The sequence below is a fragment of the Triturus cristatus genome, chromosome 1_2 (genome assembly GCF_964204655.1).
Source record: "Triturus cristatus chromosome 1_2, aTriCri1.1, whole genome shotgun sequence".
Lineage (NCBI taxonomy): Eukaryota > Metazoa > Chordata > Amphibia > Caudata > Salamandridae > Triturus > Triturus cristatus.
The window spans coordinates 983,939,757-983,962,112 of NC_140580.1; the positions used below are offsets into that span (position 1 = coordinate 983,939,757).

Below are 22,356 nucleotides of genomic sequence, written 5' to 3' on the forward strand. Positions count from 1 at the left end.
GCTAAATGGCGGCTTTACATTTTGCATATTTATGTGCAATTTTTCCAATTTTACCCCTCAATATGCAAAAGCAAATTACACAAATTTCTCACACCCTTATTGTGGAATAGACACCCCTTACGGTTGATACTCACCACTTAGAGTGTATTGACCGTCTTTGACGGTATGGTATACCATATCCATCTTCATGCATCCTGAAGGTCTGGAAAAGAGCACAAATAAGCTTGCATATTATTTAGTAATCCATTGTGCTGTAGACAAAGAACACATATGTACCTTGATATTTATTTTAGCACATAAGTATTCATCAGCTCACTAGACTTAATGAATAAGATACTGTAGCAAAATGCCAATGTTTTCAATAGTCATGGTGGAGATGCATCAAACTACCAATTAGGCCCAGTGATTAAATGTATACCAGATATCCCAGTTCACAAGTCATGATGTACTTTTTCAGTCCTCCTGAAAGGTATCAGTGTACTCGTTAGGGGTGGGCAGAGCTTGTGGAGTTGTACCACGTGGAATTTTGCAGAGTTGCATTAAAACTCTGTGGAATTCTGAGGAGTTCTGCTCTGCTCTACCCAACCTCAGAATAAAGACTGGAGGCCATCCGTTGCCCCTCAAACATGAGCCAGCGGCCTGTCATACCCTCATAGACCACAGCGAGATACACGGGCCAGTGCAATATCATCCTAGCCCCCCCAAAAATGGGGCTGTAAAGTCGTGGCCCACCGACACATCTCTGGTGATAGTGCCCAGAACAAGCTAAAACATGAGCTTGAAAATCCAGCCCCTTCCCTCTTGGCTTGCTGTTGCTGCTGCCGCTGCTCAAAACTCCTGCGAACCCACCACGACAACATAGACGATGATCAGCCAGACAACACTACTGTGAAACACAATCTTAGAGGATGTGCGGTTGTTTTTAGAGGAGATCAGCCAGTAGTGAAATGAAAGGTGAGATATGTTAGAATAACAGGCCTGTTAAAACAGTTTTTTAGGCACAGACCATTTTGGGCACTTGTAATATGGGGATCAGATGATATAATATAGGAGTAGTGAGGATGAAATATATATGTGGAACACTATCTTTCTATGTATGTGGGGCTTCAGAGCACAGTGCCTGAATGGGTCACAGAGCACTGCAGACAACACAAACACTTCTGAGCTTATGTCATAACACCAGCGGAAATCGCATTAGTTGGTAATCAGCCCTTTTTCTTTTTCTTTCTTCCTTGCAGCAATGGTGGGTTACCTGATTAGCGCTGGGCCGTTTTAAGGTTTGCGCAAAGTGGGCAATAGGGCAGGGTTCCCACCTGCCAAGAGGACCTTTGGGAAATGAACTTTCTCTCTAGCTCACTTCTGTGTAGTTCTGCGTCTCAGCCTTCAACATATTATTCAATATTGCTAGGCACTATAGAGCTTGAATTAGCAGAAATTGCATTAAAAAACTCAGAGTTGTTGCAAAAAGGGGTCCCGAAAATATTTCTTGGCCATGACCACAAAATCCTTAGGATTAAACGTGATTAGCACTGACACTGAGAAGGGCCTTCTAATGGTACGTCAGCACAAAACCCTTCCAGGTAATCATAACCTGAGACCATTTAAAATTACCTTTAATCGAATCTCATGTTGTCTTATATGTTGAGAAAAGTTCCAACTTGCCTCTTACATTGTTTTTGTTTCCTATTTTGGTTAGCTCACGCTTTGCACATTATTCTTTTAGTCTGTATTATTCAAGTTAGTTTATATTTGTTGCTGTTCATTTAACTTGTTTTTCTCACCTAGTATTTTTCACAGAATTGGATGGTTCACCTGGTTTGTCATCTAGTCCCCACACCTCAGTCTTATTACTTAGTCTTTCTCACTTATACCGGACACAGATCAACTGACTCGTGCCATTACTTACAGGCTGCTTAATATTCCTACCAGAATGGCTGCACAGCAGATGCGAACCGTGGCTGAACTGGCAATGTGCTAAAGGCCAGCCCGTCCGCACTCATCCACACCAGGATAACGCGTTCCACGGGTCATGCTGCCAGTTCTTGTGTTCCTAACCATTGCCTAAGGCAAGCGCACTATTCTAAGTGAATCCCTCTGCATTCTCACTAACAGGTGGTAAGTCCATGTATAGACATTGCAGCATCTTTTCTTTCTGTGATGGGAACCTAAGTTAACCTATCAGATGAATTGCATTGACTTTACTGAAACCTAACAGACTCGCCCACTGACAAAGCATTAGCCATTCAGACTGGTTTTGAATTAAGACATAGCAACCATTCTTCAGCCTTGGGTGGTGGCATTTCTCTTCTTGTGCACTACTCATTTAAAGTATCTAGTACAACACTCTCTGCTTTTACTATGATTAATTTGCCAGCTTTTTCTATGCAACCCTCATCTCACTGCAGTATCCTGTGAGACTTGCTTCATCAGTCCTAAAATTAAACTTTGGAGAAATCGTGTCCAATGTATTGGTTTCTAATAAGCATTCCAGGTGATGTTATTAGGAGAAGGAGATTGTAATATTTGAGTGTTGATCAATGGCTTCAGATCAATACAACGTAAGGGTTTAAAAAATCACTCAGTGTGAGCAATTGAGCTGTTGATCGAGTGGGGTGTTATCCCTGCTCAAGCAAAGCCACAATACCTGTCAGGGTGAACCACAAAAGTTACTAAATTAACCTGTGTTTAACCCTCTGGTAGCTTGGCACAAATGCAGTCAGGCTTAGCTTAGAGGCAATGAGTAAAGTATTTCTGCAGCACACAAACAGTACTAACATAAAACTCAGATCATTAAAAGTCTCATAACAATTTAGAAACATAGAGGATGTTTTAATAAATCAACACCAAGACAACAAGGATCCAATCAGTAGAACCGGAGTTATGAATTTTTAAAGTTTAAGGTAAAAAATAGCACGCCAAAGATTAAAGGGATAACCGCGGACATAAAACCGCGCAAGACAGGATCAAAGTAAAAAAATATGGCCGACGGCGATGGAGCGCAAATCACATAAAGTAAGCGCTCACCTTTGGACTTAAAATACATTTTAAAGGAATGTTCGCAGAAAGTAAAGTTAAGAGGGCAAGGCTGCAGGCTGTGTCCAAGATGGAGACGTCTTCATGGGAGAGCCGCTGGACAAAGTTGCAGTGAAGATTTCTATGTGCGGACTTAGTATCTGTTTTGGAAGTCAAAAATCTTCAGCGGGATGCGGCAGGAGGCTCTAGCCGATGAGAGTTCAGGAGGTTGGATACCCCTTTAGCCAAAAACCGTTGAACAGAATTTGATGGTGCTGAGAAGAAGGTAGCAGGACCTACTGCAAAGTCAGGCCGACCGGCTATGCACATTGGCAGATAAACATGCAGGTTGGCCTGTCCTTCCCTCAGTTGCCAGAGCAGTTTTTAGCCAAATATTTTCCAAATCCCAATCGTTAGATGTTGGCAATCTGGGCACCTTTAGCAGCACAACCGTGGGGCAATGATTGGAAGGGCGTGGAGGGGCACCACCTGGGGGCTTAGGACTCACTGAGGCTGTGTCTAGGTACAGGTTCCATATGGTTGGAGCCTTTGCTGTCCCTGAGGCTCTGATTAGGAGGCCAGCCCCCAAGGCCTTAGAGTGACTCTGGTAGGCCTGGCTTCAAGTGATGAGGCATGGCTCAAGCAGTGGAGCTGGACTATGAGGGTTGAAGGCAGGCTCCAGGCAGCAAAACAGTCCATACAGGTGCAGAGAAACAGCCTTCTGGAGTACATAGCAGCAGACAGTCCTCTGAGAGCCCTTCCGCAGGTCCAAAAGGTGAACTGAAGAGTGGTTCTGAGGGTCCCATCTTTATACCTGGTGTCTTCTTTGAAGTAGAACAAGTTTCTAAAGTAATCCTTTTGAAGTGCTTGAAGTTTCCTGACTCCTCTGCCCTGGCTCCAAGCTGGCTGCATGAACAATGCAAACAGTTGCAAGTTGGGCTGCGCCATCAAAGAGGAATTGTTTATTACAATCTCTCCGGCACCAAACATGAAATGCTTACTTGTTCTCAAATAAAATATAGCATCTATTACATTTAATAAGTCAACCCAATGCTATCTTACTGGAGAAGTAGGCCTCACAGTAGTGAAGAATGAATGTAGGAGTTTTTCACTAGCAGAACATGCAAATCTTAAACGTGCACGTCCAGCCTCCTAATTATATTGCACCCTGCCCTGTGGCCTGCATAGGGCTTAACTTAGGAATGACATATCTGCAATATAAGGGGAGTGTAAGGGGAGTGCAAAGGGGTTATATTACCAGGTCCATTTGGCAGTTTGAAACTGCATTCAGACTACAATGTCAAGCCTGGGGCATGTTATGAGGTGCTACTTAAGTGGGTGGCACAATACCTGCTGCGGGCCCACTAGTAGCATTTAGTATACAGGCCCTGGTAATATGGTGCCCCACTCTATAAGGGACTTATAAGTAAATTAAATAAGCTAATAATGTGTACGCCAATTTTACCAGATTTAAAGAGAGAGCACAAGCTCTTTAGACAGGTTAGCAGTGATAAAGTACACAGAGTCATAAGACAAACAAAAATGTATTCAGCTAAAATAGGGGGGGTGAATGCAAAAAGTTTGGGGGAAGGTCACCCTAAGGCTGACAGGTCAAACACTTTGGTGAACAATTGAGCAAGTCTAAACAACAAAGGCTAATCTCTTCAGCTGATGAGTGTGGAGAAAGGACTTCTCCTTAAGACTAGAGGTGTGTGGAATTTGTAATACTGCCTGTGGAATTGGAAGAATTTAGCAATTCCGCATTACTCTGTTACTCCTGTAATGAGGATTACTAATAAATTCCTCCGCTTATTCTAACGGGTGAATTAATCAGCACCAGCACCATTTCCAACTTGAGCAATGGCTTCTTGTCTGACTCTGCCATGGACGCTACGATTGAAGGCATTCTTGCATATCTATCGAAACCATGCACAGTGAGTTGTTGTGCTCAGCAACCACAAAGCCAGCTTGGTTATTGGAGAGGGTGCAGCTATTGACAGAAGGCATCAACAGCAAGGCTGGGATTAACATTGGTGTTAACAATCAGAAGCTAGAAAATTCATACTGGAAGCCCTACAGCAAACAATAAAGTGTCTAGATTCTTCCTTCCCTAGTCAGCCTATCGAGTGATTCCCAAAGTCTGCCACACTTGCACCGCAGCCAATCGGCAGCTGTTGGTTTAGTTGGTGCGCAGGTTTTGTGTAAGTGGATTTGGCACTAGAGAAGTAGGGCAGACTGTGGCAGGTGAGATGAAAGGAGTAAGCTCAGCTGTGGAGACAAGACAGCTGATCCATGTTTGCAGCAATAGTGAAGTGAGTGTCAGCTACCGGTTGGCATTGGCCCTTGAATCTCCCCACAAATTCCAATAAAATCCAGTGTAGCGGTGTAGGAACGAAGCCTCGCCATGCCACACCAAAGTGCATAAAATGGATCAACTCGTTTGACTCTGCCAAACAGAAGCTTCTGTTCTTGGAAGAATTGAACAGAGGGCTGTTTTTGAAATCTCTGAATGTGCCTTGTGTGCCACAGAGGTGTCCAAAAACAAGTCATTGTCATGGAAATGTTATACCTTTAAAGGACAGATTTGCATCAAATGAGGCCTTACATGCAGGAACGTGCCATGAAGGGAAACACACCCATCCATAGTGACATTTTTAAAACATTAACTGCTGTGAGCAGAATTATGATTTTCATCTTCTCTCATTTGCAATCGTATCAGAAACAAAAAAGCATCTCTCTCTAAAGACTCCATAATGTGTCACAGCGTTGATGCTTGTTATTTTTTATAACAAAGATAAATTCAGCTCCGCTTAAATTTGGCTTCTTATCATCTGCAGTTGATGTCTCACCTTCATGTTGCGTGCACTTGTGTGACAAATGCTCATGAAATTGCAAAAGGGAGAAAACTTCTTGTTGTTTCTTCTCCCTGCCTGCTTAAAAACACCTAAGATTACCTGCGAACGAAACAAGGTAGCATGCAAAGAAAGCTCTTAGTTTCCAATGTAGTGTACAGGATATTTCACCTTTGGTCCTCTCTACAAACCAGGGGTGGGCAGAACTCCACAAAAGTTTTTGTGTAACTCAGTGAATTTCATGGAGTGAAACTCCACGAGTTCCACCCATGCCTACTTCAGAGATTGTTCTAATAGTAGGACCCCCGCAATAGCTCACCAATAGAGAAAGATCTGTTCTACTGGGTCTGTAAACTAAAGGTAAATACACCACTTTATTTTCATATTTTTATCTTAAAACTTTATCTAGCATAGGAAGCCCTGCCTTTCTGGTCTACTATGTGTACCAATATATCTATTGCTAATGGCATAGCTGTGAAGATATCATGTTTGCAGAACACCATTGTGAAAAATCCAGTTTTCAAACAACTTATGAAAAAATTAGGAATGTTCATTAAAATACTTCATACTTTTTTTACACTTACAAATTTTAAAAACGAGAAACTAGAGCACAGGGGAGAGTTCTTTGTTGATGAGGTTGAACAGAGGCTGAATATGTAGATGAGGTTAGTGTAAAATGCAGATGTGTCTACTACAGTTTTAAGTGTATTGTGTGTTCTTTTGTAGGCCTGCAGATGATGGAGAGTGTAGTATTTTCTCCATTTGCCAAAGTAAGGAATGGATAGGATTGGATAGTATTTATAAAGCGCATTTATACCCACGGGTGTCAAGGCGCTAAGCAAACGTTTGAGGAGAAAAAGGACCAGCTTCCAGCTAAAAAGCAAATAACCAAGTTTTCAGAAGTTTCCTGAAGACCGGAAGAGAGCCCGCCTTTGAAATAGAATGGGGCAGGGAGTTCCATAGCTTGGTCGTTGCCACATAGAAGGAGCAACCATCCCATCTGGACCTGTGAAATCTGGAAGAAACCAGTCTTCTTAGTGAGGAGGATCTCAAGGTCCTCCCTGGATTGTACCACTGAAATACGTTTTTTACGTGTGAGGAGCCATTGCTGTGCATAGCCTTGTCCACCATACTCAGGACCTTAAAGGAAATGCGCTTTGTTATGGGGGCCAGTGCAAGGCTTGAATTCCTCCTTGGCTGACTGATACTTCAGGATGTTAACAATCAGCCTTGCCGCTGCATTCTGTACAACCTGAAGCATGTTTAGGGCCTCTGTGCTGATGTTAAGGTACAGAGCGTTGCAGTAGTTCAGCCTGGATGGAACTAGTGCGATGATAGTAGGCCAATGTAGTTCATAGTATATATACGGCAGGACTTTCCGCAGGGCTTTTAAGATGAAGTAACAGGTGCTGACTGTCCAGCTGACCTGGGCATCGAAGGTCAGACCCTCATCTGACCAGATGGGGTTTGGTGATCCAAAGACTAGCACCTCAGTTTTGTCCGCATTGACTTTTAATAAATTGTCATGCATCCAGCATATAATGCTGGACATACATTGATTAAAATTTTGGGTATCTGATTGCAAACCATTTGTTATGGAAACTCTGCAAGTGGGGTAACAAAGAGGTTAAAAAGATTAGGGCTAAGCGAACATCCATGGGGGACCCAACAGAGAAGGCAGAAGGCCTTTGCTCTAAAGCACTATAGCTAACGATGTGAGTTCTGCTGGTCATAAAAGAGTGGAGAAGCTGTAGGGCCCTACCAGTAACTCCTGCTTCCAGCAGTCGCTGAATCATGCGCACTGGGGCAATGGTATGGAATGCCACTGAAAGGTCAAGCAAAATCAGCACTGCAGATCCGCCTTGGTCAACCTGCATGCGGATACAGTCGGTGGCTGCTACCAGTGCGGTTTCGGTGCTGGGACTGGCACGAAAACCATTCTGGGAGCTGTCAAGGATTTCCTGGGATTCAATGTGTTTCATTGGCTCAACATTGATGAATGAAAGTAACAAGGCGTTTGTCTGTAAAGACCAGCTAGGCTAGTGATTCTGTCTTAAGAACACTTTCTCATGGCCCCTTCATTGTTTCCCATGAGGAAAATAAGATTCCAGCTCAGATGTTTACAATAGACTACTGCGCTTTTGTGTCACAAGAATAATGCATCATTCCAATAAAGTGGTAAAGATACTTACCATTAAGGTAGAGGGAAGTAGCAGATTACTACTAAGAGTAAAACCAGATTGGATATGGCCTGATGCAATAAGTTAAACAAATAACAATTTCTGAAGCTGTGCTCAGAGCAAAAGGTTGAATCGTTAGTCAAGTGATGGGGTAAAAAGGGTTTCCAAAAAATGTCTAAAAATTGACCCTAAAGTGAGAAATGTTGGCCAAAGTATGGAGAGTGAAATAATTTTCTAAATGTATGCACATACCTTAAAGTAAAAAAATAAGCTCTAATAGAAATCATTGCTGTATCTTCTGTATATTTCATGCTCATTGAATCCTGCCTAGTAAATAGGCTACTAGCTTTGTTGATTGCTTTGTCTAACACTTACCCGGCGACGCCTGTGGCAGCATATAGGGATCCGTCGTCAAGTAAGCTGAATATGGTGATGGGCATCTTCATCACTGACTTCATCTGAACAAATTCCGGACAGTTTGATGCCACTGCCACAGCATACCACTTCCCTAGAATCTGGAAGAGAAGGGACAATCAAAAGACTCCAGAATGCTGACACGCCTGTTGTATATAGAGTTACTGCCACGAGCCAGCTATCATATGGCGCGTGACAGTACTGGCATGTGAATCACCTGCACAAGAGCAGGCATTATGGTGTAGTACCCTTTTCTCCCTTTCCACAACGCCAGAGCTGGCAGATGAGAACCACCTCTACCGGTGGCCGTAAGACAGTATAAAACTGCTTCTAAATCAGGGCATGGGAGTATTCTGAAGAGGCAGTACTCAAAAGACTGGCCCAACAGTTTAGTACAAGAAGAACCTGCATTGTTTTCAGAGTTCCTGTAAATGCTCCCCCATTGATAAACATTGCTTTTCTGGAGATTAATGCAGATTTGTCAAGCTGTCATCAAAGGTGTTGAATGTTAGACATAATAATAACTACAGATGGGCTATCTATCGCTGCCACTGTATTGTCTATATAGAGAGAGAAAGGGAGATAAAGAGAAAGGATACATATTGGGTAATTATTTAATGTGGTCCAATACTCCCATTGTGGGGTTCTAATGACAGCATATCAGTTACTCTTAACTTTTGAGTAACTTTAATACTTTTGACTATTCACCGAATCCGACTGTAAAGTTACTCAAATGTGTAAGAGTAAATAACAAATGTAAATTACTCAAAAGTTTAAGTTACCTTTGTGAATAAACCCTGCAGTTCATGAATAGCCCCAGGCCCTTCAGTTTGGTGGAGACATGTATGTTACACTCTTGAAGTAAATATAGACTCAGATTTTGTGAATACCCCAAAAAGTATTAAACCTACACAAAGGGGTAAATTATTCAAAAGTGTAAGGAACCTTTGTGAATCTGGCCCTAGGTTTCTAACTGAAACTGATGAAAGTAATACTGGTAGAGATTGTGTCACTTAAGCTGCATTTTTAACACATATTTTAAATAACTTTGTCACATAATATGATTATCCATGATACACATCATACTAGCCATGACAATTGTAAAGCTCTGCAGAGTGGTTTGTGACTGGCATTATGATGATGAGATCCATTTTTCTCTACGAATGGTAACATTTGTTTCATATTTCATGGTTCCTTGTGAAATATGGTTGTTGATACCACAGCATTTTGCGGAATAAAATCACTCAAACATGCAGTGCATAGTATTTATGCAGATGCAAATAATGTATTATCATATTATTAACACATTTGAATATGGGGAGGAACGAGAACTCATGAGAGGCAGCTTTAAATAAATCATGATTCCTGACCCTCCCTCAACAATGGCAATAAACAGCATGTTACGCTCTGTGCATCTGCATGTACAGTTAATTCCATGCTATTGTTGATGTATATGCAAAACTAACAGATGTAATTGATTTCCCAAAAATATTTATGAGAACTCATAGGTGAAAGTGATATCCTGCCACAGGAAATTGGGCATTTCAGCTATACCATGGATCTATTGGTAATCCCCATTATCTTATTAAAGACAGTGGGTGGGGTGGGGTTAATGGCCCAGTTGTTTTTCTCTGTAAAGTGTCTGCAGCATTGTATCCATGAGAGTCAGCTGTGTCTTCATTATTTCATTTGCCTTCTGCTTTGAGCACTTTTTGTTTAGATGTTAAAACTTCTCTGATTCTCTAGAACTGAAAGTCTGTGGACAGTTGGGTAGAATATTCTTTAGATTTAGGGTGATTTTTATACTTCGAAAAAAATCACCTGAGTGTCAGGAGTTCATATGATTCTGCATCTAATTTTTTGCTGAAATAAATACATAACTGATGATAACTGTCTAGCAGCTGTGGTCACAGTGTAAGGAGCGCTCATAGGCTGAGACTTCAGAAAAATGCAGCAGTATGAACATCCTGTTTTGTTTTAAGAACTGTCTTTCGGTTTTTATTTTACCTTGCTGCCTTGGAGAAGTGAAATGAACTCTTTATTAGGCTCTGAACTGTGTTCGGTTTAGCTTTTTCTTTCACATTTATTTCCACTTCTTGTGTCATGACACTGTTATCCACTTCAGATAATTCTAGTATGGCTTGTATTTCCTTGTCATGTATATCATTTTTTCTGAAGCAGTTAAATTGCCTGAAATCTGCACTTGCCAGAGCAATTGGAGGATTAGTATGGGTATTTTTATTGATGACTATTTCTCTTGGGATTAAGAACAGCAGGGTAGATCTCAAGTTATTTAGGCCCGATTTAGAGTTTGGTGGACATTATACTCTCTCATGAATGCAACAGAGTTCCATGCCCGCACCTGCTTTTCACTGCTTCGAAGCCACAAGCCTTTGGCAGTAAGCGCTACATAAATACTGCAATCCCAATCCGCCATTTTAGGAGAGCCATGATACAGGCCGCTGGTGATCTCTCACAATCCTGGGCACCCCAGGCACCAGAATGCAGCTTTCAATGCTACTGCCCCTGTCAGAGTGTTGCAGCAGTTATTGACAATGCATGTAGGGCACGCCAGCACCCATGGGTGTGTGTGTGGGGTTGTGTGTGTGTGTGTGTGTGTGGGTGGGTGGTTGTGTGGGTGGGTGGTTGTGTGGGTGGTTGTGTGTGTGGGTGGCTGTGTGTGTGCGGGTGGCTGTGTGTGTGGCTCAGTGTGTTTGGGTGGTTGTGTGGGTGGCTCTGTGTGTGTGTGTGGGTGGCTGTGTGGGTGGCTCTGTGTGTGTGTGTGGGGGTGGGTGGCTCTGTGTGTGTGGCTCTGTGTGTGGGGGTGTGTGGCTCTGTGTGTGGGGGTGGGTGGCTCTGTGTGTGTGGGGGTGGCTCTGTGTGTGAGGGTGGGTGGCTCTGTGTGTGGGGGGGGTGGGTGGCGATGCATGTGTGGGGGTGGGTGGCTCTGTGTTTGTGTGTGGGTGGGTGGGTCTGTGTGGGTGCAAATGCAATAGGTCTCGCATTTGAGTGATTAAGCTATTGACATTGTAAATAACAATGCTGTTTCTTTAAATGTTTTAAAAACAAAAACATAAACAAAAATAATGTCATGAGCAATGCCAATAGCTCTAACTTTAACAATGCCGAAACCATTGCATTGTAAATGCTTGTTTTGTTTTCCTGAAACAATCTCTTGCTTTGGAAGGTTGGTTCTTACAAAAAAATGTAAAAACCTCGTTGAATGACTGTCAAAACCGGCGGAGGCCAATCACTATACTTTTTGTACAGTGAAAGGCATCACTAGTGTCTTTCAGTGTACACAAGAGAGCAAAAGTGACCACTGGGCCAGCAGCAGTTAATTCCAAACTTGGCATACTGTGCCTTCTGATCAGAGGCATCTTTAATCTGCTCAAATGTAACCCTTGGCATCATGGTTTTAGTTGAATACATTTTCTTTAAACAAATATAACTGGAAAATATACCACAGTATAAACCATATGTGCAGATGCGCATATTGCCTCTCGTGAGTTATAGACTCCGTCCCACACACAACAAGGGGAGAGGATATAGCCTGACGGCTAGAGCGGTCAACTGCAAAGCTGGGGAAACGTGTTTGAGTCTCGGCAAGGGATGCACAACATCCTGCGATTCTGGGCAAATCACTTAATCTCCCCGTGCCTAACAAAATGAATGTGTCCCTCTGTAACGCAACTAGTGCTCGTATGGAGTGCTCTGATACCTTAGGGTCAAGTTTGTGCTATATAAAACTCCGAAGCAAAAAAAATGGAAATAAATTACATTTAATTTTCTCTGTGTATATAATATAAGACTATTCGCAGTCGAAATGCGGTAATGAAATACATTTTCAACTGCCATGCATATTCCCCCTGAGCGTGCGCTTTATTTTGCTTGGGAGAAGAATATTAGCCAGCCGCTGAATCCGGATTAAGGACTCCAAAACTACAAAACTACCAAGGATATTGGTCGCTACTCCAGAGGTAAGCTTGGCCCATGGGGACGTTGCTCTGGTGGGGGGGCATGCATGCACTTGTGCTCGGGCGTACTCCCTCGTGGGTGTGGCGCTAGGGGTTCAAGTACTTACGTCTCCGGTTACTGGCTAACTAAGGGGAATTTATTATTTAAATAAGCATGTGCTGGATTGACCGCGAATTTGACCGGTGCTTCACGACTACATACTTGCCCCAAAAACTTTTACTGAACAACATAAAGAGTACAATGGCACCCTTGTAACATACTCGTATTCTTCCACATATCTTTGCAACGCTCCAAATTTCTCAATGCAAAAACACCAATTGATGGACAGAATGCAGAACAATGTCTTACATTCACCCCAGTACAGAGATCTGGGCCTAAATCCATCGTTTTTTTGCTCACCATGCCGTTCCAGTTTGAACCCAGCCATATGCAAATCAGTCTTGACCCTGTGCCTCATGGGTACAGTCCAGCCCGAACTGCCAAGCCAGGTCCTCCCTGGACTGGAAACAAGCATCCTAGGACCGGTTTCGGGGTTTCACCCCTCTTCAGCCAGGATAGCTTGATTCCAGTGGCATGGAGAGCACGGGACCCACGTCTGGGCATATCCTTCCCACTCGGTGTGACAAATGCAAAAACACCAATTGATGGATAGAATGCAGAACAATGTCATACATTCACCCCAGTACAGAGATCTGGGCCTAAATCCATCGTTTTTTTGCTCACCATGCCGTTCCAGTTTGAACCCAGCCATATGCAAATCAGTCTTGACCCTGTGCCTCATTGGCATCGCTATTTGATTGTCTTTGGTGAATGTGGTGATGACAGCCCATATGGGTCGAATTGGTTTGCACTACAATTCCCAGAAATCACGGCGGTTGCCGTCCAGATTTTCCGAAGTATGGCAATTAAAGCGGGACATTTGTTGTAAGTGCGATTGTAATTTGCCCCACATGATGCCTCTGATGAGGGCAGTGACCCAAAACGCGTCACGCGTCACGCGTCAGGCATGGTATGGCAGGGTAATGGATTCCTAACTACCGTTTTCTTTGAGGATCAACCGTTGAACTAACTATAACGGGAGAATTTCTATGGTTTTGTACGAGTGAAATGTCCAACTAACTATAACGCCCCTGAAACCTATGTTTTTTTCAGTGAATTTCGAAGGTTTTTTAAATGCTAATTCCTAACTATAACGAACCTGAAACCTATGTTTTTTTCAGTGAATTTCAAAGGTTTTTTAAATGCTAATTTGTAACTATAACGTGTCTGAAACCTATGATTTTTTCAGTTAATTTCTAAGGTTTTTTAAATGCTAGTTTCTAACTATGCCTACAGTGGTAGGACATGTAAAGAAAGAAGAAAAAACACACAGAAAGAAGAAAAAGAAATGCAGAAAGAAGCAACAGAAGTCCTCAAAGACGAAGAAAAGTGCAGGAAGAAGGAAGACGTGCAGAAAGAACAAACAGAGGAGCAGAAAGAGGCCTTGTTACAAAATCGTCCTGTACCCTCAACTTTTTCAAATGGGTACTGGTGGTAACTGACTAACCAGTCCTAGAGCCAGTGCTATGCTAAAAGACACTTAGAATACCGTTAAAAAACCTACATACACTAGGGAACACTATGCGTTGGGATACCCCTGTGATTACCATGGCCTCCTTTGTAAGACCCTAGTACATGATAAGGCAGGGGGATTAAAACTACCGCTTAAAACGCGCCACAGGGCACGTTTGCACACTGGTGAAGGGAGGGGCGAGCTGAGCTGTCGCCGTTTTAATTTGGTGGATAAAGTCCCCATGAATCCTGAGTGTCCCTTGGGTACAACTAGCCCACTAGGTACCTCCAGTAAGCGCCACATAGCTATGTTGCAGAGAGGTGTAAAAAGGGCACGACCTGGACCACCTCTCTGCAACGCAGCGCAGTGGCGCTTACTGGAAGCACCTGGTGGGCTAGTTAGCCCCCAGGGGCCCTCAGGATTGAAGGGGAATTATTTCCCCAACTTAAAAAGCGTCACAGGGCGTGTTTGAACACGTCACCTTAGGCCCCGTCCCCTCCCTTCACCACTGTGCAAACACACCCAGTGGCCGTTTTGAGTTGGGAGATTAAGTCTCCTTGCATCCTGAGGGTCCCTGGGGTCCAACTAGCCCACTAGGTACCTCCAGTAAGCACCACAGAGCTGCGTTGTAGAGAGGTGTAAAAAGGGGCACAGCCTAGACCACCTCTCTGCAACGCAGCTCAGTGGCACCTACTGGAAGCACCTGGTGGGCTAGTTGGCCCCCAGGGGCCCTCACGATTGAAGGGGAATTATTTCCCCAACTTAAAACGTGCCACAGGGCGTGTTTGCTCACGTCACCTCAGGCCCCGTCCCCTCCCTTCACCACTGTGTATACACGCTCTGTGGACGTTTTAAATTGGGAGATTAAGACCCCTTGAATCCTGAGGGTCCCTAGGGTCCAACTAGCCCACTAGGTACCTCCAGTAAGTGCCACAGAGCTGCGTTGCAGAGAGGTGTAAAAAGGGGCACAGCCTAGACCACCTCTCTACAACGCAGCGCAGTGGCACTTACTGGAATTACCTGGTGGGCTAGTTGGCCCCAGGGGTAGGGTGACCAGATGTCCCCGTTTTCCCAGAACGGTCCCTGTTTTTGGAGAAGTGTCCCGACACAGTGTCCAGGTTAAACACAGAAATGTCCCTGTTTTTCATTGTTACGGCTGAGCATGCGCGCGCATACTCTCTTTGCACTGTTTACAGCATGTGTTGTCACTGAGGTGAGTGCTGTAGCAAGAAGGGAAATCCTTTGAAGAGAGACATTTTACACGCAGCGCCACCTACGTCATTTTGCCAGCCAAAGTTTCTACTTTGAATAAAACAATATTTCTTCGTCCTGTAGTTTGTATTCATAGCCATACAAACTTTTCAGTAGCCCTTATGCATACCGTGCAATGATTAATGCATTGCTCATTGCATGTTTTATTCCTAACCAATTGATGCATCTGTGTTCTCCATATCAAAGCTATGACTTGACCTTTTGACTGACTTTTCAGATCACGGCAAAGGGTTTAGCTGGAAAGAACTTAAAGGAGCAGGGTTAACGCCTGTGGAAGAGGCGAGAAGCGCTGCTCGACCTTTTTGCTCAGGTCTTCACACTATTGCACTATGAGATGATACCAATGGCTAGAGTGCACTATACATATCCCAGTAAGGTAACATGACATCTGAGCAGTGACCACGTAAATGTGGGAGGACTGTGTGGTCGGCCAGCCTTTGCGACTCTTAAGACCCTAAGGCAGTAATACCTGGAGAGAAGTGTTTTTTTTTACATTGGTCCAAGGCTGTCATTTGGCATTTTAGCATTCTGCAGTTTACCTCCCATGCTTTTCTGTCATGAGCAACTAAGCAACATTGGTGAGTTGTACTTTACGTGGTGCTGACGCAGCAGCTATAGAAATAAGCTTTGATAAAGCTAGTAAATCTGGCGTCTGCTAGTCTGTGATGGTCTATTGATTTTTGGCAAATATATGCTATAGTCCTTAAAAGTGTAAATGTAATAAAAGTACTAATGCTGCTGTGCAAAGGAGAGGGGTGCCAATAAAAGACCGCAAATTTGTTGTCTGCAATGCTTCATCTCTGTGGAGGGAGCTGCCATTGTAGTCCTTTTTCTATGTGTATGACAGCTGTCAAATTATGTCGATGGTTACTGCAAACCGGAGTCCTACTTTTATGTCTATGACCTGTCCCCGTTTTTTGTTTTGAGAATCTGGTCACCCTACCCAGGGGGCGCTTTTGCAGGGTGCTGCAGGGAGGGGGCGGGGCCTCCGGGGCGATGCCGGTCTTTTTTTTGTGTGTTTTTAAGAAGGGGGGCTGTGTGCCCCCCCTTTCTTTTCCTAATTTTTTTGGCCCTGGGCCTGACTCCTATTGTTTGGTTTTTAATTTTTTTTTTAAGGGGCCCCCTCCCGAGGCCATAATCGGCCCGGGGGACCCCATCGTCCGGGGCAAGGCCTTTTTTTTTATTTTCATTTAATTGGAGGGGGCTGCGTGGCCCCCCTCCTCAGGCCATTTATGGCCCCGGGGCCCCCATCCCCCGGGGCCGGCGTTTCCTTTTATTTTTATTTTTTATTTGTTTTTATAATTTCGGGAGGGGGGCGGCGTGGCCCCCATCCCGGGCCACTTATGGCCCCGGGGACCCCATCCCCCGGGGCCAGCCCTATCCGATGGGGACTGTGGGTGGGTCCCCAATCTCCCCCTGGTCCCACCGGCTCCCCGCCTCTTGCGGGAGCCGGCATTGCTTTTCCACATTGGAAGCTGCTAAGATGCAGCTCCCCGAGTGGAAAAGCAAACTGCTTTGGTATTTTTGAAGAGAGAGCAGGTTTCCTGCTCTCTCTTCCAAATACCAAAGCAGAGTTTGCTATGGCAGGGTGAGAGCCGCGAGGCTCCCGCCTTCCCATAGCAAACAGCAGTGTCCCGGGGGTGGGCACCCCGGGACACTGCAGGAGCCTGCCCTGGGGGGTGGCGGTCCCCAGGGCCATGACAAGGCTCCAGGAGGGGGGCCGCATGGCCCCCCTCCCACCATTTACAAAGCCCCGGGGGTAGTGGTCCCCGGGGCTTGGGGGTCCGTCACGGACCCCCTAATTTTAATATTTAGAGCCCCAGGGAGGTGGCGGTCGCCGGGGTGTGTTGGGGGTTCAAACCCCCCACACAGGTTTTTTTTGTTTCAAGAAAAACAAGCCCCGGGGTGTGGCGGTCCCCGGGGCTGCGGGGGGCCGTGAGCCCCCCACAAATAATTTAGATAAGCCCCGGGGGTGAGGTCCCCGGGGTTTGGGGGGGCCTTTGAGCCCCCCCACACATTTCCTTCCAAAGCCCCGGGGGTGGCGGTCCCCGGGGCTGGGGGGGGCTGTGAGCCCCCCCGCAATTATGTTTGAAAAGCCCCCAGGGGTGGTGGTCCCCGGGGCTGGTGGGCCCCTTCGGGCCCCCCATCCCAAAACAAATATTGCCTCCGGGATTTGGTCCACCTAGGAGAGAAATATTAATGAAGCGCGGGAGCCCGCGCTTCATTTAAAAAACAATTTAGGATGAAATTCATGCTGGGTGCGCGAATCTCGACGATTTAAAAAAAACAATGCTTTTTTGGGCCCTGGGGGTCCTTGTGGGACCCCCTGAGCAGGCCTAGGGGGTCAGGGTGTTTCTACCCTGCCCCCTTTTTGCGCATGACTTTTTCTGTTTTCTTGTGCCTCGGTTCTTCCGAGGCACAAGATGGCTGCCAACACTTCCTGGTTTGGAGTGTTGACAGCCAATTAGCATAAAGCTCGTGATCGGGAGGGTGCGCGGATCCTGCGCGGCCATAGATATATATGTGTTTTTACTTTTGATTTTCTCAGCAACTACTGAACGGATTTACACCATTTAACAAAAAGGGTTCTTTCTGAACCAAGAACTACCTCTTTGTCAAATTTGGTGTAATTCCGTTCAGCAGTTCGGGCTGTAGCCGTGTCTAAAGTTTCCTATGGGAAATTGCATAGGGAAACACGTTTTGGGACCCCCCCTTTTTTCTCGGCCCCCGCTTGCCAAATCACCCCGAATCTTTCGAGATAGGAGCGGACTGGAGCGCCCCACAAGTTTAGAAAAGTTCAGGAAGATTCGTCAACCGGCGCCAAAGTTATTGGGAATAGAATGTTGAGAATTTCCTATGAAAAATAGGTCCTAACTATAACTATCTACTGGCGACCGCCAGTAGATAATATATATATATATATATATATATATATATATATATATATATAATGACAGTAAAAATAAAAATATATGTGGCCTGATAATACACTTGTTTTTAGAGCAACTGTACTAAGGAAATACACATTAGCACATTTATTACTACATTGTAAAATTTCAGTTCATTACCACAGCATATCAAAACTGACATGAAAAGCACCCTTTTACTTCTCATGGGTTGCATGTAACAATTACTTTAATAAGGGAAACAAATCTACTAATAGTCATGAGGTCTCTTCTGTGTGAATTTTCTATTCTGCACAAATGTAACCCCTAGCATCTTGGATTTGATTAAGAATCTTGTGCATAATATGTTAATTCCTAATATTGTTGAGGGAGTGGAGGGACATCATTCCTCACTCGAAGCCTTTACTAATATGTTTTGCGCCCCTCCACACACTCATCAATGAAAAGTTTACACGGGAGTTTGACTACACCCAAACCCGCTGCATATGGCCTGTGCAATGGTGTTGGACACAGGGTCTGCATTGAACAAGAAAGTTCAAAAAAGACATTCAGTTTTCCTTGGCTAGTAGCAAAAATTTTAACGACTAAAGTCCTTGTGTAAAGTGGGTCCAGCAGCTTATATAATAGGGCTTTAAGGTCCCCGCTAATCTGCTTTCGATTGAGGCTTTGTCTTTCTTGCCAGCAGCTTACACCTTATGTGTAGCTTGTCCTAGAAACTTTTTCTACACAGCATGCATCTAAGATCTAAGAATACGAATTGCTGTATAGTAGCCTTGTGTGCTCAGTTGTCGACAGAGCGGTTTCAGCCATTTTGCCCACGATGATTTGTACGCCGGGCAAGCAAACATTAAATGGGCAGTGCTTTCAATCGGGGCCTTGCAACATGGGCAGTTTTTCTCCTTGCTTGGGCTCCACTTTGCTGTCGCCTCACGAACAGGGAGAGTTCCGAGCCTAAAGTGGATGTAGAGTTCTCTATCTAGTGGTACTTTAATTGTGTCGAGAAAGGGCTCAAAATATCCAGTCTGCTTGTGGGAATAGAATTCTAGTGTTAGTTTGCCCATGCTGAGATTATGGTTCTCTTGTAGGTCCACCCATTCCCAGTATAGGCGTTTGAGTTCCTCTCTCCTCGGGGGTACCTAGCCGGCCCAGCAGCCCTGGAGACCCATAGCTGACAGCGTTCTTTTAATATCAGCAATCCAGCCTATTTTCCCGCCAGTGTCTAGACTAATAATCTCAGTCATGGCTTCTACATAGGAAGAGAGTTCAGGCGTCCGCCTAATGTGGGCCCAAAAGAGTAGGGGGGGGCAACCTAGCTATGTCACCCAATGACCACCTACACAGATCTAACAATAGGGGAGCAAGGTGGACGTACTTGGGTACCATGACCAGGTCTCTCAGAAATATGTATCCTGACCTGCAGAGCTCATCAAGTTTTTCGAACCCCCAGACTTCTGCTCCATAAAGGGCAGAGCTGACTGCTTTTAGGTCGTAGATTTGGAGTGCTGGGGCTACGGGCCTAGTATGAGAAAGGCGATATTCTTTCCCAATTACTCCAGTTATTATTTTATGTCCCAGCAAAATCTTTGCTATGTGGGGTTTCCAGGACATCTTGTCAGAAAATCTTATGCCCAGATAATCAAAGGTGTCCACCTTTTCGAGGGGGACACCACCTAGCAAAGGGCCACTTTTGTATGACCTGTGGCAATTAAAAGCCATAAATTTGGTTTTAGAGATGTTTATGACCAATCCCATGTTATTGCAGAAAAGTTGAAATCTATTATTAACATGCTGTAACCCTGCTGGGGTCTTAGATATCAGCAGGGTATCGTCTGCGAATAACAGGGTTGGTATTTTGTTTTTAAAGTTTCATGCAGATTTATATGACTCACCAAAACCTCCCTGTGCTATCACTACTAGCAGAATCTGAATCTCAGAAGTGGTGCAGGCAGAAGAGAAGTATTCCCAACTATTACTGCAACAAAATACAGTATTCAAAACAGTGCAAGTCTGGAATAGAGTTCTTTAGGAGTGTTGTGTCAAATCCATTTGTGAAAGAAACTGAAATGGTCAGGTGAAGATTGAGGTGCACTTGAAAGTGTGTGTTACACTCATACCCCAATATCCAAGGTCAATGATTATTGGATCTAGGTCCATTGGGAGGAGTGTGTTACAATGTCATATCAGAATACCTGGGGTGATTAAAGATTTGATTGAGTTGCATTGGAAGGAATGTGTCTGTAATGCTGGGGATACATTTGAGGTGCATTGAAAGGAATGGGTAGTTAATACCAGACTATTTAAGATATAGCGTGATTCTGGATTGAAATGAGATGTATTTGGAAGGGGTGTGCTATAATGCAATAGGGGAATATCTGAAGTAATTCAGGACTGAATTGAGTTGCATTAGTAGAGGTGTGTTTCCTGTCATACTAGATTGTCTGGAACAACTGAAGAGTGAACTGAAAACATTGGAAAATATATGTTAGGCCCCAAAGTAGAATAATGACGGTGACTAAAATCAGGGTTGCAGTGCATGACTAATAAAGATCTAATTTGCTGCACTGGAATATCAAAGTTATGCAGTTTAAAATGAACATGCATTGGAGATGATGCATTATGTAGTGTGTCCTGTGCACCTCTTTTATTCCTCACAGACCTGATAATTTTCTAAGTTTGAGATATATGCAACAGATTAACGCAATAATGAGAGTTACCTTCTGAGGGTCAAAGTTGCTCATTACTGGAATCTCCATAGCCTGCACCTGAAGCAGGCCTGAGAAGAGCAGACCAAGGCTTATCCACATCGCAGACATGATGGTCTTCAAGGTCTCAAGCTGTCTGTGACTCTGGGTCTTTTATGGCTGGACTACTCTGTCTCCTGAGGCTCAGATGATTGCTGCGCCGCACACTGAGCATTTATACATCTCACTACAGGAAGTAAAGCAGGAAGGTTATTTGCTGCCAAGACTTTGTTATGTAACACATTGCACCACTGGAGATACAAGAGATATCTTGATGATCTAATGTCACTTTTATGCTGTCAAATACTTGACTCTGCTTGATAAAACTGGCTTAGTTTCTGGTTGCATGCACTGATTAACAAAAGATCTTAATTTACGGTTAAGTAATCTCCTACATTGGTTTCCTGGCATAGCTATTCTAGCTTGCTTGCTCCAAATGTGGGAAGAAGATAAAGTGCAAGCCAACTGTAGGTCATGAGGTGATCCCTAAATCTTAATTGCTGGACATCCATGTGAGACACCGAAACATAGGAGAGCAATGTGTGATGGTTTTCACATAATGACATGTTGCATGAGTTTAAAGTGATCACCGGGCATGACAAGGCAGTAGGGAGATTCATCATATTATTGAGGTGCAAAGGTCAACTTTACTGAGTAGAAGAAAGCAACTGTAGAGTATGCCATTAATGTCATTGCTAAAACTCATGCGTATTCACATGGGATGAGATGATATGCAGTCAAAATGATGTATTGCTGTCTAAAGGGGCAGACTCAATCCAAGCAAGATTCCAAAAAACTGTTTCCTGATCTGTACTGGACAAAGCAAGTCATACTGTTTTTCCCCTTTTGTCTTGAAATTGAACAGATGCAAGTTTGGGTCTTGTCTTCAGCCCTTTTAATCCTCTGAACCTCTAGAAATTAGGGAATTTATTGGTAATGTTGCTGTCTGTCCCTTGTACTGCTTTAGTGCGTATTCCAGACCACTGCTACCCCATCTTAAAAATAAGAGTCAAAGCATTAAGATTACTTTCTATTTTGCCCGGAATGGCCATGTCATGAATGCAAGAAAGGTATTCCACAATGTCAATAATATAATCTACTAACATGTTCCCCACATTCAATGTGTGGTTCAATTGTCTTTCTCTATGTATTAGATGTTCTTCTTCCACGGAGTGCCTTTAGGCGTAAATCCACCAGCAAGTCCAGGAGTGCCCAGCCTCTATTATTGTGTCTTTTGTCATTTTTTAGAGTGATGTGATACCAGAATATAGTTGTTAGATTATTCTTTAACAAAATAGTGCTAATTGCAGTTAATAATGGAAAATCTACACCTAGTGTGATGATTTGTTTGTAAATACTATTTAGAACACAATATATATGTACATATAAATTACTGAAAAAACAAATGGTTACACTGGCATTATAGTTAGGTTTTGTAATAAGTTCTTA

General features: G+C 43.9%; 1 protein-coding gene across 1 annotated transcript in view; it reads right to left on the bottom strand.

The window, feature by feature from the left end:
• Nucleotides 1-20,979, bottom strand: part of LOC146868519 (olfactory protein-like) — a 36,281-nt gene extending 15,302 nt beyond the window's left edge. Inside the window, exons 1-3 of the mRNA XM_085615672.1 lie at nucleotides 20,881-20,979; nucleotides 8,420-8,559; nucleotides 135-202 (exon numbers count right to left, since the gene is read on the bottom strand). Of these exons, the coding sequence (XP_085471798.1) occupies nucleotides 135-202; nucleotides 8,420-8,559; nucleotides 20,881-20,979 (307 nt within the window). The remainder of the gene's footprint in view (nucleotides 1-134; nucleotides 203-8,419; nucleotides 8,560-20,880) is intronic.
• Nucleotides 20,980-22,356: the final 1,377 nt, after the last annotated feature.